Here is a 20218-nt window from a genome sequence, read left to right on the forward strand (position 1 = left end):
ATGAAATGGTAGAGTTAAGGATTCTAAAGAAAGATAATGTATTTCAGGAATGCAGACTTTAGAAAACTCAAGAAGTTGGTAGCAAAGATCTGATGGGAAGTAAGTTGAAGGGAATAAACAGTTGGTGAGTTGGGAGTTTTACGAAGAGACATTAGTAGGGTCACAAGCAAGGACAGAATTTCGGGAGAGGAGAGGAGTAGCTGCTGTGCACTCCAGGATGTGGCTTGCTTTTCATCCTGTTCCCCAGATGCTAAGGGAGTGAGGGAAAGTGCTTGCATTCCATGCATGTGCCTCTCACCTGGCTGGTGAGCAACCTTCATCAGCCAGGTGAGGCATGCATGGGAAGCAAACATTTGTGTCTCACTCCCTTAGCATCCAGAGAACAGGATGGAAAGGAAGCCATGTAACAGAGCACATGGCTGCTGCCCCCTCCCCCCTCCACAAAATAATTCTGCCCTTGGTCACAAACACACTATCTTTGTAGGTAGAAATAGGAGTGTTACAAAGGATGAATATCAACAAAAAACACAAGTATGTAGGAACAAAAATAGAAAAGCTAAGGCACAAACCAAGGGACTAGCAAGGGACATAAAAGATAACAAAAAATATTCTCTAAATACATTAGAAACAAAGGAAGACTAATGAGAAAGTAAATCTGTTGTTCAGTGGAAGCTGGGGTGGGGGCAATTACAGAACATATGGAACTGGCAGGAGTGTTAAGAGACTTCTGTTTCAGTTTTCACCAAAAAGGCTAGTAGTGATTGGACATCTAACATAGTGAATGCCAGTGAAAATGAGGTGGTAGCAGAAGCTAAAATAATGAGTGAGTGAGTCCTCATTTTTGTTCCCCTTCATCCTTCCCACCTCCCAAAAGATCCAGGATCCTTTCATCCATTTATAGGTACAGAGTATCAGCAGTATCTAGGTACTAGTAGTTACCAGACGGATGCTGTCATCAGAACAAAGTAACCTACTTAGGTTTCAGAGTTTTGTATGAGGAAGAAGGTGTGTTAATCTCTGAAGGCTAGCATTCAAGTTTATATTAACATGAACCTGACTCTCTTGCAGATTCAGAATCTGAAAAATCATTAAGTGGATTTGAAACAGTAACAACGTACTCATTAGAGGATAGTCTGGAGTCAAACAATACAATAACCTCCAGCATGTCCGAAGAAAAGGTCTGTGGTGGTGGAGGAGAGTCTCTGTCTAACGGCATCAAAAAACACAGGTAGGATGTTGACTAATCTTTTTAAAGATATACTGTAAACTTTATTGCCATGTAAGCAAAAACCATGAGATTCCAGTGAAAGGTAATTGTAGGTATTTTTCTCCTGGGTATGAGAACTGAAAAGCAGATAGTTGCTTTGTACTTTTAAAAAGGTTTCCTTTTCTCCTATATTAACACCATTTTGAAGTAAATTATTACATGCCATTTCATATTTAGTAAGCAAGGGTACACACACACACACTTATATATAGGGAATGCTTTAAAATGGACATGTGTTAACTCATTTTAAACAACTTGTGTTGAAATTGAAACTGGTTCTTATTTCTTATCATGCATTTTTAATGACTTGTGCATCCTATTGCTTTTTTAGTTTCCAGGCACTTGGTCTCCTTACTTGTATTATGGATAGTAATATTGCTATATTAACATCACTATAAGTCTAAGTATAAACACAATGATTTTATTTTAAAACTGATGTACATTGTGTAGGTTCATTTTATGCTGTCAAATAATCCATTTTTGTTTGTTCCTGTCTTTGCTGGTAAAGGAGGACAATAGGGCTAGAGTTAATGAGCTGTAATAGATACCACTATTCTCAAGTTTCAGTGCAGAGGCAATTGAACGTGTACATTACAGTTCAGTCCCAACACTGACATGTTTTTAAAATACTGCTCTAACTGGCCCTTCATAATTATCTTCTTTATTTCCAAAGAGATGGGATAAAACTTTTTAAGGCAGGCACTAAAATGGCACTTTTTACTCAAGTACGTTAAGAAGTACCGTGGTTACTTGACATCTGAATTGAATAACTAAATTTCAGTGGCTACAGCAGTGTATGGTAATGTAAGAGACTTGATGTGAGGTTCAACCTCTGAACTTCAGCTCCTCCGAAACCAAACAAAGACAAGGAGTGATGAGGATGTGAGGCAAAGATGCTGACTGCCTATATTGTTCCTTTAAGATGTCTTACTGATAGTGATCTGCGTATTAGTGATCTCTTCTAGGGATATAAAATCCTGATTATTCAGTTAACCAGTTAAATGTTAACTGACTAACCAGGCTCCTGCTCCTGGGCACTAGTTAACACAGGCCTGGGCAAAATATGACCCGCAGGCTAAATCCAGCTTGCCAAGCCACCAGATCTGGCCCGCAGACACTGTGGGGAGCACCAGGCAGGCTCCCCACTTGCCTTGCCCCACCTGCACACTGCTCAAATGCAGCTGTGGGGTGGTTTTTCTTTAAAAACAGTAAGTCTGGAGGGGAGAGAGGAAGCTTTAGGAGCTGCTTCCACCCCCAGCACAATCTTGTTGGCCAGTTTCTGGCCAGAAACTGGCCAATGGGAGCCGTCTGTTTTGTTTCAGTAACAGGCAGCCATGAAGTAGAAGAGGTTCTAGAGCACATGGCTGCAGCCTGGGTGGGATGGGGCAGGCAGGGAGGCTGATTCAGGAACTGCTGCTCACGGGTAAGTCTCCTGACAGCACCTACCTCTGGCACCCCAGTCGCTCCCTTTCCCAATCCTCTGCCCCCTACTCCACATGCCCAGATCCAGCACCCTGCCCTAGATCACAACCCAAATCCCTGCCCCCCGTCCTGTAATCCAAATCCCTGCCCTAGGTCACAATCCAACCCCTTCCATCCCAGTCCAGTGCCCCAGATCACAACTGCCTCCTCCTATCAAACTCCTCCTTACCCCAAGCTCCCTTCTGCACCCAATCTCCATCCCAGACCCTGCACCTCCTCCATTAATATCATGGAAAAGTTCGGCCCTCAACCACTTTCCAAATTCTTGGAGTGGCCCCCCCCATCAAAAAGTATTGCCCACCCCTGAGTTCACCATTCACATCCCTAAACTCTTCTCTATGCCTTCCTAGTTACAGGTGAAAGTCCTGTTAGTGGCAGCTGGAAGGGGAAAGGAGAACACTAAGTGAAAGTAGGTGTTGCAGAATAGAGACTTGTAATCCCTCTTTGTTGCCTGAGAAATTGGGAAGGGAGGGAGAGGAAAGTTAAGACCACCTGTAAAAATGACAGCTGTATTTGTTATAGTGTATAAATACAATCCATTGGAAAAGTTTAAATGAAAGCCAGATTTCTCGAAGTACAGGATACAATAGCTTGGCTAGTTTCCTTGAGTCTCTTGTTATGAAATGACACTGTCAGGATTGTAAACAAGAGGTGACTAGAGCGTCTAAGCTCCATTATTCATTCTCCAGTCCCCTGATGCTACTCCGCTTTCCACCTAAATGCCTCATTAGACTTTTTGATCACTAGGCTGCCTTTCCATCCCTTAGTTGCATATCTTGCCCTTTGTCCTTTAATGGTCAGTGTATAAAACTGATACAGTTGTGATCATCTTTGTAACATTTTCTAACAGCTTGCTGTGGCACATTATTGAAGGTTCAGACAGTAAATATATATCGCGTAGTAATGTCAGTTCTTTACTTGTCATCATGGTAATGCTAAATTGGTTCCCCACTCTAGAGCTCTGCCAATCCAAATTTTGCCTCAGCTTTGCTTGTGGAAGAAGTTTTTGTGTTTTGATTTGTCTTGGGATTCTTGGCTGATGCTGTTGCTTGTGTTTAGCTTCATGACATAATTAATACTACAGCTGAACTGCAGTTACATAATAAATGCAGCTAGACCTATAGGCACTGTGACAGTGTGTTGGGGTTCACCCCGATCCTGTACCCCGGTAGCAGCCAGAACAGACTCCACCAGCCAGTAGAAAAAAGGATTTATTGCTTCTCCAGGATACAGCACAGAAGTGATGTGGTTACAGTAGTCAGCGTCAGGGTGCCTCAGACCCTTTGGGTTAGGGGATCCATTGCCCCCTCAGCACTCACTTAGTCTGTTCCCTTCATGTTCACCAGACCCTGCTCCCCACCCAGGTGGCTGTCTCTGCCTTCCTTCCTTTTTGTCTCCCTCTGGGAAGAGACTTGTTATCTGCTCAAGCTGGGACTAGGTGTCTGGGCCAATACACATGTGGGTGAGTCAGTGGGAATCACACATCACAGCGCATGGGAACTCCGGGTTACAGAGCAGACAGCACCCCCACTATGTCACAGGTATGCTTTTAGAAAATGTTTATATGCACACTACTTGGATGCTTCTTTTAGAATACATCCCTCAGATGTATTCTGTCCTGAAAGTGCAACACTCAGATGATCGTGAAACTAACACTCAAAGCTTAGAATGCTTTGAGGAGCTATGTAGTACATAGTATGGAGAGCCCTGCAAATCCATGGATATCCACCTTATGTTCGCAAGTATCCACATCTATGGATGTGGTTATCTGTTGCTAAGTTTTGTCAGACATGGATACAGTGGGGTTTTTTCTAAAAACTAGCAAACTTTCAGTTATCTATCTTATATCCATGGCTACCCGCAACTTACTTTTGTGAAGGCAGATACAAATTTTGTATCCTCATAGAGCGCAACTAATAGCCTTTGTTAGCATCTCTCCCCTTCCAGGATGTATTGGGCCCTAAAAGAAGGAAACATTCATCTTTACAGTTCTATGTGATTGTTGGCTCTTGTTTTATCGGGTTTCCTTTGTGTTGTAGAGCCCTGCAAATCTGTGGCTATTTGCATCTGCCAATGTGGACATCTGCAGATCATTTTTTGCAGATGTGGATATCAATTTTATATCCATACAGAGCTCGATTGTGTTGGACAGGTTCAAGACTTGTGTATCTCAGTGGCCTAGAATTTACTATTTTAACTCTTGCTTTCTGTTTTGCCTTTCAATTTGTCTTACTGGAGACCTTTGAAGAAATGTTGTATATCCAGCCTACTGACATTTTTACCAGGCCTGTCTCACTGTCCATCTATTTCCTGTCAAAAACATTCTGGGCTCTCATCTGCCTTTATGTTTGTGCAGTGTGAACACACTGGTTGAGCCAAGGAAATGGGAAAACAGTTTATTCATATGAGGAATATTCCCTGTTGTGACCACTCCATTTTTCTCTATTACTGTCAGGTTATTTAACATTTATGGCTTAGAAACACTTCAGTGTTGTGCTCCAGCTGTTTGTTTGCGTGATCATGGACACTTACTAGACAGGTGGGTAGCATATCACGTGAAAACGCCAAAGATCACACTGGATGTCCTGATAATGCTACTCAGTGACACGGTACCCATCGGTATGCTTCTGGGTGACATAGCAAGTTCTGATATGGAAGATGGGATGCGTGCTCTGATAGATGTGATTGGAAACTTGATGTGGTGTGGTGCCACTTGGATCTGTGAGTGGACTTCATCAACCTAAAATATGGCTAATGCCTTTGCCACTGACCTCAATTAAGGGGTATTGAAAAAATAGCAGCAAGAATGGTACTGAAATATGACCAGCCTGGAGATGTTCATAGTCAAATCTGTCACTTAGATTTAAAGGGACAGTTTGAAATCAAGCCAATTTTTAAAAAAAGTTAAAAGTAGATTGTTACAGCTGCCACTGAGCTGCCCTGCCATGTTTTTTATTTATCATTTAAAGTATTTTCTGTTTGGATGGGTCTTTTACATACAAATTAGAGAAAGTTTGTCTATGGGGACATTGCATTTGACATTCATAAAGAAAAGAAGCTGAAAAAATAAACCTTATACCTACTAGTAAGGCTTTTCAGTCAGGAGTGATTTTCTTTTAGGGGTGCCTCTTTAAAATATGCTGCTTTCATTGCTTCTAGTTATTCTTTGCAGTAGAGCAAATATTTTCATTGCTTTAGCTTTAACTTTCTGAAACTTTCCTGAGTTGTTTGCCTTCTATAAATGACATCTGAAAGGAAATCTGCTTGCAGACACTGAAAGTCAACTTCTCGTTTACATGCCTTCTTTTATTTATTGGGACTCTGTCAATGTCAGTGGGCCTAATATTTGACTTTCTTTCCATATCTTTCAGTCTGTCACTTTTACCCTGGTAAGAACATTTTGGTCCATTTAAAAACTGCTATTGTAACAACAGAATAAATGTGAGCAGTTATGGAGAAAAGAACAGATCTCGCTTTCAGATTTAGCTGATGTAAGCAATGTAGGAAATTGGCTTAATCCATGAAAAATTACTTTCACGCACTATCACTTTATGTAATAAGGGGAGTGTATTCCTTTGTAAACCTACCCTCATGTACAATTCAGTAAGCTAGAAAAATATATTCATAGCTCCTTGTGCAGAAGTGCTAATTGCTAAACACCGTGTAAACTTCACAAATTGCCTTTTTTTGCAGTTTAATTAAATTACAAATAGATCAAATTTAAAATACTTGCTGGACACTGTCCTCTTCTGGGCATATGCATAAAAGCATCACCAGAGGAAATATTTATACTTAGTGTTCAGGATAACCAGTTTATATCATTTCAGGTTACTGAAGTTTAGAATAGCAGGTCTATTAAAATGTAAAGGAGATGTGAGATGTTTCATATTTGATCCAAAAGGAGTTTTCCATTAGTTAACACTAACTTTCTCTCACTGAACACCCACACTTCAAAGGTAAATAAATGTTGTTGAATAGTTGTGGCAAACTAGTACAAAACTTAACTTTTTCCACAGATTCCTATATGCAATTGGAAGCACTATATTTGTAGAAGATTGGCATTTCTTTGCTTTCAGCCAGACTTTGAACAATGTCTTTTCATGCACATTTAGCTACTGGATTTGAGAATGGTATTTCATATTCTGAAAATTTAAACAATCAGCCTTTGCATGGCTTTTCAATAGTGGAAGTGTCAGTGAAAGATGCATGCAAAAGTGAGAGAAGTGACTCAAGTTAATAAAATTAACGAATTTTGCCATTGCAAAGGAAGATGATTCACTTAAACCTTCTACCAAAAGAAAATGTGCTGCTCTAAAGATCTCTGAAAACATTTAATTCCTTAATTTGGGAGAAAAGGAGAACCTTGTTTAGAAGCATGGCATGTGCCTGACCATTTTGCTAAAGTAACAAAAATTGAAGACTTAAAAGGTACTATAGAGTGCGATGATCTGTGATTCTCAAACCACATAGTGCTAACTTTATCTTGGATAGAAAATTTTATTTGTTACCTTCCTAATATGGGTAATTGTTTCATGGTGCCAGTCTTTTAATTAGGATTATCAGTACTAAAGCCCTTTTTAAATGAGACATCATGAATGTTAAAGCGCAATTTTATAAGAACAGCCATGCTGGGTCAGACCAAAGGTCCATCTAGCCCAGTATCCTGTTTTCCGACAGTGGCCAATGCCAGATGCCCCAGAGTGAGGGAACACAACAGGTAATGCTCACATGATCCCTTCCCTGTCACCCATTTCCAGACAGAGGCTAGGGACACCATATGTACTCATTCATAAAATGACTATTTTTGGGAGGGAGGAGGTGAAATGACCCCTGCTCTTCACACTGGGATGACTTTCTTCACATTTTTCCACTGGGGGGAGGGGGATGGAAACTTCCCATTAGCTAATGGCCCCTGCAGCCAAGGTACATGCAGCCAAGGTAGAAGACCAGTGGGCAGGAGCCCATTGGCCAATGGGAGCCACAGGAAGCAGCGCAGGCTGAGGGATGTGCTAGCTGCAGGCACGGAGCCTCACAGCTTCCAATGGCCTGTAACAGAGAACAGCAGCCAACGGGAGTGGAAGAGTCCCATGCCTGCACCCAGCACGTCCCTCAGCCCATGCTGACAAGCTTGGTCTGGGTGTCTTTACGCTGGAGTCAGCTTATAAACAAGTAATTGACTTAACATTTTTTTCTGTAAGTTTAGGGGGTCAGCTTATGAACAAACAGGCTTATTCAAATATATACAGGCAGTCCCCGGCTTATGTACAAGATAGGGACTGTAGGTTTGTTAAGTTGAATCTGTATGTAAGTCAGAACTGGTGTCCAGATTCAGCTGCTGCTGAAACTGACCAGTGGCTGATTCCAGGAAGCCCGGGGCAGGGGCTTCCTGTAGTCAGCCACTGGTCAGTTTCAGCAGCGGCTGATGTGGGGACATCTGGGGCAGAGCAGCTGGGGTGCTGCTGGGTTGGTCCAGTAGCGCCGCCGCTCCTCGGCGTTACTGGACCAACCCAGCAGCACCCAAGCTGCTCTGCCCCAGGCGTCCTGATTCAGCCGCTGCTGAAACTGACCAGCGGTGACTGAATCAGGACGCCTGGGGCAGAGCAGCTGGGGTGCTGCCGGGTTGGTCAAGTAGCGCCCAGAGCTGCGCTACGGGACCAACCGGCAGCGCCCCAGCTGCTGTACCACAGGCGTCCGGAGCAAAGCCACGGAGCACGGGGGCAGCGGGACAGCCCAGACGCGCCGTGGCTGTCCTGCTGCCCTCGGGCTCCGTGGTTTTGCTCTGCTTTGCTCCCCATCCCCCCGGTCTGCAGACCAGGGGGACGGGGAGCAAAGCAGAGCAAAGCCACGGAGCACGGGGGCAGCGGACATCCCAGACGCGTCGGGGCTGTCCGCTGCCCGCATGCTCCGCCGCTTTGCTTCCTCTCCCTGGTCTGCTGGAGACCAGGGAGACGGGCCCCGTTTGTAACTGTGGATCCGACATAAGTCAGATCCGCGTAACTCGGGGACTGCCTGTACAGTAGTTTAGCTGGCTGTTAAGGATTTGGTCCTAACAGCTTTAAAGAACTAGGGTTTCACACCTGTGAAGATCTAGGTTAAGGCCACATATTTTACAAGGCACCAAATCATAGTAAATCCATTTGGTCTGAAATTGTATAAACCATGCGTAAGCTTGTATGTTAGTCTTCTCTAAGAAAAGTGTACATTATCCACTCCTTTACTTTTCTGTTCTTTCAGTGACTGTTTCCCAATCCAGATAATGTCACTTTTGGCTAATTATAATTTTTTAATTAGCCTTTTGCTAAACACTATAAAACTGAAACCTGTTCACATATAAATGGATTATCTTCACCTTCTCTCATGAATATACATTTTGAAAGTGTAGTGACAGCACCATATTTAAGTACTTTTCAGGAAACTGAGGTACAACATTCTTTCCACTCCTTTAACATCAGCATTTGATATATTATTTGAACTATTGCTTTCTTTAGAGAAACAATTATTTGACTAAAACATGTAAGGGTTGGGATATTCACACGTTGCTTGTGTCCTCTATGGACACTGAGTGAACACCCAAGATATTTTACGTGCTTTCATTAAAAGTTATTGTAATATAAAGAACATTTATCTTTGTATAGGTCTGTCTTACCATTAAGTCAATTCTGAGAACCTGAAAGTTAAAACAATATTAATACAGTTAACAACTGAAATCATTTGTTAAGAGGTTAATAAAATTGTTTGCTTTCTCTCTCCCTTTCACTCCCCCTCAGAACAAGCTTACCATCTCCAATGTTCTCCAGGAATGACTTTAGTATTTGGAGTATCTTGCGAAAATGTATTGGAATGGTAAGTAAAATATATATGTTGTGATAGAGAAAAAATTAGTGATAAGTTATAGCTGTGGCTATCTCTACAAAGGATCACACAGTGAATTGAAACCTCTTTACTTGCTGCTTACACTGTGCTAACAACCAAAAAGACAAAGGGTGACTCCAACAGCCAATGTATTAAATAAAGGCATTTTCTCTTCTAAATCCTCTCAGCATCATGTAGCATGAGAGCTTTCACAGTTCTATTTTATACTTGTAGCATAAAATCTTCCAATTTCACTACAGTACTTCAGATGAGTTAGTAAAATACTAATCTTCTGGGCACCTCGGTGACAGGTCAACCAGGATCATTCTAGTAGAAAAAGGTATACAGGCAGTCCCTGAGTTACGCGGATCTGACTTATGTTGGATCCGCAGTTACGAACGGGGCCCGTCTCCCTGGTCTCCAGCAGACCAGGGAGAGGAAGCAAAGCGGCGGAGCACGCTGTCCCGCTGCCCCCGTGCTCCACGGCTTTGCTCCGGACGCCTGTGGTACAGCAGCTGGGGCGCTGCCGGTTGGTCCCGTAGCGCCGCTCTGGGCGCTACTTGACCAACCCGGCAGCACCCCAGCTGCTCTGCCCCAGGCATCCCCAAGTCAGCCGCTGCTGAAACTGACCAGTGGCTGACTACAGGAAGCCCCTGCCCCGGGCTTCCTAGAATCAGCCGCTGATCAGTTTCAGCAGTGGCTGAATCTGGACGCCAGTTCCGACTTACATACAGATTCAACTTAGGGACTGTAGGTTTGTTCTTATCTTGTACGTAACCCGGGGACTGCCTGTAGTATGATCCAGTGGCTAGAAGTTTGATAAAATAAGGCCAGAACGAAGTCATGAACATTTTGATTCAGAAAAAATCTTTGGCCTGTTTGACAAGAAGTCAAAATGGCCCCTTCTGGTCTCCCTTACGGATCCTAGGGCTGCTCACTGTTAATGGTTAATTGGTGGTACTGCTTTTCTTTACTTTAAGAAATCCCTCCACATAGGCAGGTTCATCTTGGGTGAGCCTCTCTGAAGTGCAGTGTGCCAAACTGAAAGTTACGTGTTGCCTTACTAAGAGAATCTGCTTAGACATGAGGTGAAACCACTTTCTGGGAGTAAGTTTCCTGTGTGACAAAATTACATGAACTTCAAAAGCTCATTCCTCTCTCACTGCAGTCAGAAAACAAACACGATAAGTAAGAAACCCACTGAAAGTCCATACAATAGAATTCCTCAGAAATGTTTTGAACTCCCAGGGCACTCCGTGAAGCACTTATCTGATAAGTGTTAGCTGAAAGCTAAAAAAAGGGCTGTTAGCTGCAGGTCTAGCTTGCTCTGCAATGTAGCTCCTCTGTGCAGTGCCCAAAGACATCTGAAAAGCCCTCCATGTAGTCAAGAAGGTACCAGTTGAACAGAGGTTGGTGCTATCTTGGTCTCTTAGCTCTTTTCCTTGAACAGATCATTGAGGCATCTGTTGTGCTTGTTGCAGATTGCTCCCTATTCTGCGCCCGCCTTCCCCACTTCTCTTCCTCCCTCTCCCCCCTCATGGGTAAGATCACAGTATTGTATCTAAGTGCAGTGTTGAGCAATTTCACACATGGTATATGAGGCTGAGAGGAAGCTAAAGGGCAGGGAAAACTGCATTTGGGAAATAAATTACCCCATTCTAAAATATTGCAGGTTTATATTTAAATCTGAAGTTAAGTGAGTCACTTGCATACCATGTCTTCTGACTTACTCCATTCTTTAATTTTTATTAGAGTTAAATACTCTTTGCCAGTTTCCTATTTATACACTTAATGGGATCCACTTTCACTTGAGAAACTTAGTTTACTGCACCTTATCTAGAATACCAACTTTGAGAGAGGTTTTAACTTGTATGTTTACTAATACAGTAAGGCTGTGTCTACACTGGTGCGATCTTGTGCAAAAGCGGCCGCTCTTGTGCAAAAACTTGCTGCCTGTCTACACTGGCCGCGTGTTCTTGCACAAGTAAACTGACATTCTAATGTATGAAATCAGGGCTTCTTGCACCTGAACTCTGACGCTCCTGCTCAGGAATAAGCCCTTTTGCGCAACTGTTCTTGCGCAAGAGGTCAGTGTAGACAGGCAACATGAATTTCTTGTGCAAGAAAGCCCTATGGTTAACATGGCCATCAGAGCTTTCTTGCGCAAGAGCGCGTCTACACTGGCAAGGATGCTTTTGCGCAAAAGCACATCTCTTGTGCAAAGGCATATGCCAGTGTAGACTCTCTTGCGCAACTGCTTTAACTCAAGAACTCTTGCGCTAAAGAGTTTTTGTGCAAGATCACGCCAGTGTAGGCATAGCCTATATATTTGTTTATAAATTATTTAAATAATTAATTACATTAAAAATTAATTTAATTTTAAAATGTCAAAAGCGTGAGCAGTTTAGAAGTACAGGCAGTCCCCGAGTTACAGCAGCGGCTGAATCAGGACGCCTGGGGCAGAGCAGCTGGGGTGCTGCTGGGTTGGTCCAGTAGCGCCGAGGAGCGGCCACGCTACTGGACCAACCCAGCAGCACCTGAGCTGCTCTGCCCCAGGCGTCCCCAAGTCAGCCGCTGCTGAAACTGACCAGCGGCTGACTACAGGAAGCCCGAGGCAGAGTTGCTCTGCCCCGGGCTTCCTGGAATCAGCTGCTGATCAGTTTCAGCAGCAGCTGACTTGGGGACGCCTGGGGTTCTTAAGTTGAATCTGTATGTAAGTCGGAACTGGTGTCCAGATTCAGCCGCTGTTGAAAGTGATCAGTTTCAGCAGCGGCTGAATCTGGATGCCAGTTCCGACTTACATACAGATTCAACTTAAGAACAAACCTACAGTCCCTATCTTGTACGTAACCTGGGGACTGCCTGTAGTTTGTTAGAAATTGTAAGAGATTCCTTATCCATCTGAGTACCAAACTTAAACTAAATTGTTGGGTTGTATCAATTTTCATGCTGGATGCCTCAAAACATGTTTTTCTCCTTTTCTGGGTGTTGGAGGTTAGCTGATATTGGAACTGTCTCAGTTTTTAATAGGTGGCAGCTTAACATGAGGATTATCTGGCACAACTATTGTACTGATCCAGTAGGGAAAATAAACACCTTTATTGCTGAAATTTGATTGTCCTGTCTCTCAAGTTTACCAAGAATGAGTCTTAGATTGCTTTAATGCAATAGCATATAATGACAGTTAACTTAAAGGGATTTAGTTAACTCTATAGTTGAATTTTATAATTTATAGTATCTGATCATTCCAGTCTGTCCAATAAATAAAATGAATAATGGAAAATAAGTGTTGTCTGAACTGAAGATTAAGTATTCCAGATTCATTAGGTTGGTCAGTTTAAGTGAAGAATGAATAGATTTCTTTCAAGACTTTACATAATGTATTCATATTACACACCATACCATATTTGACCTGGATTCCTGTAACACTATTTGATCAAGGTAAAGTTCATTGAAGAAGCTTATGTCTTTCCCTTCACACCACCCCTCTCCTCTCCCAAAGATGACTGTTTGACTAATCAGATGGCCCGTACCTATTATAAAAGCATTCTGAATCATGTTGCTTTCATTTGGTATGCTTCTCTCTAGCTGTCCCTTCACCAGTGCAAAGGAGAGGCTTAGCTCAACAGACTTTGGGCTCTTTCAGAGTTTGCTGGCTAGGTCAAAGGGATGTTGCACTGTCACTCGATTTGCTCAACTTACCTCTCTGAGTCAATTAAATTCTGCTTCTTTAGTTCATTGTGTTTAATCTCTGTTTCCTGTGTCAGGAGCTGTCCAAGATCACAATGCCGGTTATTTTCAACGAGCCACTGAGCTTCCTGCAGCGACTTACAGAATATATGGAGCATACATACCTCATCCACCAGGCTAGCTCGCTTTCTGGCACAGTTGAAAGGATGCAGGTAGTCTACGCTGTAGTGGTGTCTTAAAACACTTATGGTTGCCTGTTTGAGCAGGTTGGCCTGTGGTTCAGCTTTCAGCTAAGAACACAAGAATGGCCATACTGGGTGAGATAGGGCACTGGGTTAGACAGAGCCTATTTCACAATGCCCAGTGCCATGTGTTTCAAAGGGAGCAAATGGAACAGGGTGGTAGAGTGAACCATCCCCTGTCGTCCAGTCCTAACTTCTTTTGTCAGAGGTTTAAGAAGGCTCAGAGTACGGAGTTACACCCCTGACTATCTTGGCTATTTCTCTTTTTGAACCCAGTTGCACGTTTTTGCTTTCATAACATCCCCGGCAACGAATTTTAAAGGCTGACTGTACATTGTGTGAATCAGTTATTTATTTTTGTTTTCAAACCTGCTGCCTTTTAAACCTTCTGGTGGAGAGGAGGGACTCTGTGATCTGCTGCACAGAGAACTGCTTTACTAGTTCTGTTAGCCAGTGCTGTTTAGTTAACGGAATGTGTCTTCAATTTTAAACATTTTAATCTTTCTTTCTGCAAAACGATCAAGATCTTTTTGCATTTTTTTCCAAAACTCCCTGGGAGGAAACATTTAGGCTGAAGACAGAACTAATTTACAGAGCCCTGCACACCTAGAAATGTCTACCCGCAGCTATAGATATCCATGGACACATGACTAGATCTGTTGATCTGCAGGTGTCTACTCCTGGAAGACACTGCAGCCAATGGAGAGGACGTGGTCTGATCACACCTGGGAACCAGCACCCCAGGCCAGCAATTCGAGTCTGTTAGTGTGACCACACCACCCCCCACTCTACCGCCAGCGGGGCTGTACAACCCCAGACAGAAGATGCCATGGCTGGGGATGGGGCAGCCACACTGCTGGGAGGAGCTGCCTGCATGGGGCTCTGGCTCCCAAGCATGATGAACCACACTCATCTCCATTGGTCTCAGTGGCTCTTGGGAGTAGAGCCTTGTGGATCCCAATGCCTATCAATGGATATCTGCATCTTTGGGTAGACCTTTCTATCCGCACAGGGATGAAAGGATTTAAGAGCAAAGATGAAGAGCAATAGGATAATTGTCTATTTAAAGCAGAAATATTAAAGGGCCAAAGTTAATTGAATGTGTTTAATGTTCCATTGAACAGTGTGTAGCTGCATTTGCTGTGTCTGCTGTTGCCTCACAGTGGGAACGTACAGGGAAACCATTCAACCCACTTCTTGGAGAGACCTATGAACTAGTCAGGTAACACATGCTTTTAAATGCACTTTCAACATGTTATGAAACTTGCAGGTTCATGTAAATTGCTTGGTGTGTTTGAAAATGGGCTGTATTTTCAGAGCAACTGGTTCATATACTCAGTGTAGGTTGTTGCCATTTCTGTTGTTAGTTCCTCTCTGTGGGAGTCTGACTTGCCTGTAAAATTGCTCTGGGTTGAAAAGTTATGAAAATGTGTCTTACTTGAAAGCAGCCTTAATGTAAATCTAAGTGATTAGAAGAGTATCAGCTTTGTAGTGTAGAAACTTAAGCTTCCGCTCTATACATGGCAAGTCTTTATTTAGTGAACACACTATTCCCTGAAACACAATTGCAATCTATTATGCAAATGTCCATTGTTGCACAAACGTGGATAAGGTACACAGATTGTTTTTAATTAAGAACTATAAATGAATCCCCTTCTCTTTTGGGTCACTTTCCTGCCTATTGTATCAGGCTCTATCAGATACGTAATATGGATGCTGTAATGTGTAGTCAAAAATGTATCCTTGAAAAATAACTACACCTGTTAGTATTTCTGTTAAACTTCTCTGAGACACTCCTGTGGTGGCGTAGCTACAATGGTGCAAGTTAGTGCAGTCACACTAGAGCCTTGAAAGTAATGGGGGCCCAGTCATTCTCATAGATGCAACAGCTGTTGCTGCTGGTGGCAGTAATGATGCCTGCGGTGCTGTTGCTGCCCACCCAGCACTACTGATGCTCCTGCTCCCAGCTTGGGTGGGAACCTGACTGTGCTTGCCTGGAGGCTGAGTGGTGTGGGGGGTGTGCACTGTGCTGCAAGGTTCCACTGTTACCTGCACTCAGACACTGAGCTGCCCCTGCAGGTTCTGGTGCAGGTGAGGAGGAGCCCAGGGGAGTGGGTGAGGAGAGGCTGGTGATGGGAACAGGAAGCCAGGAGGAGTGAGTGGGGTGTGAATCATGGATGAAGGTGAGGGGGGCTGGCAAAGTGGTGGTAGGGAGATGGGATGTTAGCTGTCAATTAATTTAATACTCATGTAACCACATCAAATCTGAGTGGTTACATGATTATTCAATAGTCCCCGGGGCAGGGCCGGCACCCAGTGCCTGGCCCCACTCCCAGGGAGCCCCCCACCATCCCGTGCTGCTCCCTCTCTATTGGGGTGGCAGGTGGGAACTGTTCCGGGGGAAGCAGCTCTGCAGGAGCCGATACGTGTGCAAGCCAGCTTTCTGCATGTACCGGCTCCCACCTACCCCTCTCACCCTCCGTGCTGCTGCTTCTCTATCAGAAGCAGCAGGGTGGTGGGAAGGCAGCTCCATGGGATCCAGTGCTCACGGGGAGCCAGCTTGAAAGCCGGCTCGCCAAGGGTTCTGGCTCCTACCTCCCACTGTGGTGCCTCTGATAGAGGCAGCATCGGGTGGGGGAATGTGTGTAGTCATTAGGATTAACTGATAAGCCCAGGCTCATTGGTTAATCATGAAGTTGGCTACATGTTGACATCCCTAGTAAGGCCTGGCAGGGGTGTGAGAGCAGAGCACCAAGTGGTAGGACGCAGATAGCTGCAAAGCACAGGGATGTGGTGAGATGAACCAGGCATTGGGGCACAAAGGAGGAGCAACGGAGGCAAAGCTGCTAGCATGGGAAAGATTGAGGCTGGGGATCTGAGCTGCCATGTTGGAGATGTGGGAGCTCTTCTCCTGTGACTTGCATCCTCACAGGATTCTCGTTGTGTGTCCTGAATCCCTACCCCCCCCCCCCCCCCCCCAGGGAAGCACCACCAGCAGCTAGTACAGCAGAAGGAACAAAGTGTGTCTAAACACTTCTGGACCTGTTGCTCTAATGATTGTGGGAGGATACTATGCTGAAGATGTTAGCCCAATACTTTTCCCTTTTAAAAAAAATCATTATTGATTCTTCAGAAGCTTTCTCCCTTTGATTCAGATCCTTAGCTTCCAGAACTGTATTGTGGTGGGAACAAACACTCCCAATGTAAACATTTTTTTCCCTTGACTTTTGGATTTTTTGGGATTGGGGTCAAAGTAGAAACATTTGTTTTATTCCTGTAGCTTTTTTTATCTTGCTTATATCACTGGCTTAGGCATCCAGTTTGAGGCTCTTCTCCTTCACTTCCTGAAACTCATTTAAAGCTTGGCAAAGCTGTTGGATGGGAGGGCAGGACTGGGGTTATGGGAGTTCGAAAGGCGTCGAAGGGCTGAACTGGGGCTGTACAGGAGCTGGATGGGTTGGGTTTCAGAATCAGGAAGAGATCCCCCTAACTTATTCTTGCACCAGGGAGAGATCTGTCTTCAAGTGAGTGATAAGTAATTGGTGGCTTAAATATACAGATCCATAGAGCCCTGCATAGATACAGAATTTGTATATCATCTGTACCTACAAAAATGAGCTGGGGATATCTGCATTGACCACCATGGATATGGTTACCTGCAGATATCCACAAATTTGCAGAGTTCTAGACATAAAATTTGTATCGACATGTGCACCCATATCTGCAAAAGTGAGCTGTGTATATCTGTGGATTTTCAGGGCTCTATAAATCCATATGTAATTATAAGTTTAATTTTGTATTTCAGAATGGGTAGAGGGAATTCTTTTACTTTGGTACCAGTCACATCAATGAAATGCTCTAAAATGCAAAGTTTTAACTGAGAGAATAATGATCCTGGAAATTTTACCTTTTTTTTTTTTTTTTTTTTTTTTTTTAATTATTATTATTTTTAGAGATGATCTTGGGTTTAGACTCATCTCAGAACAAGTTAGTCATCACCCACCAATCAGTGCTTTTTATGCTGAAGGTTTGAATAATGATTTCGTGTTTCATGGCTCAATCTATCCTAAACTCAAGTTCTGGGGCAAGAGTGTGGAAGCAGAACCTAAAGGAACTATAACTCTGGAACTTCTTGAGTAAGTTTATCTGATTAATATTTTAGACTATAGTTTTGAGGCTGTGCAGAATAAAGGCAAATATCACTGTTTAGTGCTGTAAGGTGACACCGTATCCACCACTCCATATAGATGAAGCACAGGTTTGTTTTTGTTTTTGTTTTTTTAAATGCAGTTTGCATATTTCCTGCTTTTGTGGAGTGTCTCAATGTCAAACATGTGTCTGCCTCCTAACCCTTTATTACCCACTTCATTTTTAGTGGTCTCCTACAGCATGTATGACCACTGATACAAGATGGGACACATTGTTAAGAGTTTATCTTGATGCTTCAGTTGCCTTCTCCAAACCTGAGGAACAACTCTGTGAAGCTGAAACGTTTGTCCCTTCCATTGGAAATTTGGTCCGATAAGATAGTACCTCACTTATCCTGGAACCAAAATGCAAACAGTACCACTGCAAACAGAATTGTACAGTTCACTGACACCCCGAATTGCAAAGGCTTCAGATAATTAAGGCCTTAATTCTGCAAACGCTTGCATGTGCTTAACTTGACTACTGTAAATAGTCCCATTTATTTGCTGGTTGTGGTTGCACTGAAGATGCCTTGCTAAGCAGTTAACAAAATCCAGCAGTGTCTCCTATTCTTGCCCCACCACGCATGGCTCTTGCATCTTGTTTCCTTGACTTGCTGCCATTAACAAATAGAATTCCAGAATCAGATATTTGCTGTAGAGTTATTAAAGTACATTGTTGAAAGGTGTGATTATGCAAATGTTTTTTTCTTTCCTTCCCCACCCTCCAGGCACAATGAAGCCTACACATGGACCAATCCTACGTGCTGTGTGCATAATATTATAGTGGGTAAACTTTGGATTGAGCAGTATGGAAATGTAGAAATAACTAATCACAAGTAAGCTGAAACACGACTCGTTAATTTACTATGTTTTAAAACGTTATTTCAAAGTAATTTGAGCTAAATTCTTTTCTTAGAACTGGTGAAAAATGTGTATTAAACTTCAAACCATGTGGGCTTTTTGGGAAAGAGTTGCACAAAGTTGAAGGCTACATTCAAGACAAAAGGTAAAAATCCTTCCTTTTTTATTAAACCTTCTGTATAATAAAATGCTGCTTAAATTTCTAATATATGTAGGAACTGTTGGAATTAAATAGTCACAAGGGCCTGAATAACTTGGCTTTTTTTGTTTGTTTTTAGGGTAGCTTGTTAGTAACAATATATAGTAAGATTGTCATTCAGTCTTAAATCTGTTCTTAGATCCCTTTTCATCTTATTAAAATCAGAAAACCATGAAATCTAACTTCATAAATTGTTTAAGCTCTACCTAAAATCAGTCTTTTTTTTTTAACAGCAAAAAGAAACTTTGTGCACTCTATGGGAAATGGACTGAGTGCTTGTACAGTGTTGATGCAGCTACATTTGATGCTTTCAAAAAAAATGACAAGAAAAATACAGAAGAGAAGAAAAACCTTAGACAGGTACTAGATAAGTAAAAGAGATGGTATGTCAAAAACAGAATGGGACACTGGGAGCCAGTCTAGGGTGCCTTTTTGGCTTTGCTACTGTTTTATGCCTTTTCCTTTAGATTTTTTTTTTTAAGTAAGAACTTGGAGTCAAAGGGTTTGGACATATAATTAATGCAGATAATACAAGTATTATGTGCATTAATTATAATTATACTGGCTATTATCCAAACAGTTTTGGAAGGGTTAAAATCTTTGTTTCAGCATTTAAGATGATATCTAATTATGAATTCTCATGAAAGTTTCATGAGAGCAGATTTCCTCACACTGCATCCTGTCAGATTATTTCACTAGACTGGACTAGTGGGACCATGTGTCTCAGAGCCATAATGAAGGTGGGATAAACAGGGTGCTCACTCTGGGGGCATCATAATCGGGGCGCAAAGACGCAATAAGTAAAAAATAATCTGCAAAAGAAAAGAGCCTGACACGTGCTCCTCTAAGGAGAGGCAGGCACATAATAATTTGCCCGGGGCACGAAAGTACCTAGTTACGGCACTGATGGGTCTGATCTATTATGGAAACTACAACCTGATGCTTTTCAGACGCAAGGTAGATATGTTTAAAAGGGTTTCATAACTTGCAGGAATAATAGTTTTGCAGGGATTTTTAGTCTGTACCCTCATAGGAAATCTTACACTTCATGTTTCCGTAACCCCATACGTTAATCTTTAATGATGCATTCAGTAGAAAAACACTCTTAAACCAATGTCAGTGAACATTCTTACAGTAATTACACATACTTGCCACCATTCGTTTTAAAGGAGTAGAGAACATTTTAAACAAATATCTAAGAACCTTAAAAGTAGGTGTTCACCTTTCCATGCCACTGGAGATCATGATGCTAGCTACTCTGGTGCCCTGTTACATTCTAACCTCTCTAAAGGCAAGTATGCCTGTGTAGATTTACATTATTGTTGTACATGAGAGATCCTGTGTTTTGTAATCAGGAGAGTGCTAAAGCTCTGGGGATTACCACCCTCTCTTTGAGGCTGCACTTCTGAGCCTTTGGGAGTAGGAGAAAAGAAAA

At 42.7% G+C, this 20218-nt stretch overlaps 1 protein-coding gene across 11 annotated transcripts in view; it reads left to right on the top strand.

Annotated features, from left to right (window-relative positions):
• The window catches only part of LOC102447841 (oxysterol-binding protein-related protein 1), a 118484-nt gene that overhangs the window by 86220 nt on the left and 12046 nt on the right, over nt 1-20218 (top strand). For all 11 annotated transcript variants that reach the window (XM_075920842.1, XM_075920843.1, XM_075920833.1 and 8 more), the window contains 8 exons: nt 1069-1228; nt 9517-9592; nt 13369-13503; nt 14658-14755; nt 17487-17669; nt 18452-18559; nt 18640-18729; nt 19017-19143. In XM_075920842.1, the coding sequence (XP_075776957.1) occupies nt 1069-1228; nt 9517-9592; nt 13369-13503; nt 14658-14755; nt 17487-17669; nt 18452-18559; nt 18640-18729; nt 19017-19143 (977 nt within the window). The remainder of the gene's footprint in view (nt 1-1068; nt 1229-9516; nt 9593-13368; nt 13504-14657; nt 14756-17486; nt 17670-18451; nt 18560-18639; nt 18730-19016; nt 19144-20218) is intronic.

Source organism: Pelodiscus sinensis, chromosome 2 (assembly GCF_049634645.1).
Source record: "Pelodiscus sinensis isolate JC-2024 chromosome 2, ASM4963464v1, whole genome shotgun sequence".
In the NCBI taxonomy this organism is placed as follows: domain Eukaryota; kingdom Metazoa; phylum Chordata; order Testudines; family Trionychidae; genus Pelodiscus; species Pelodiscus sinensis.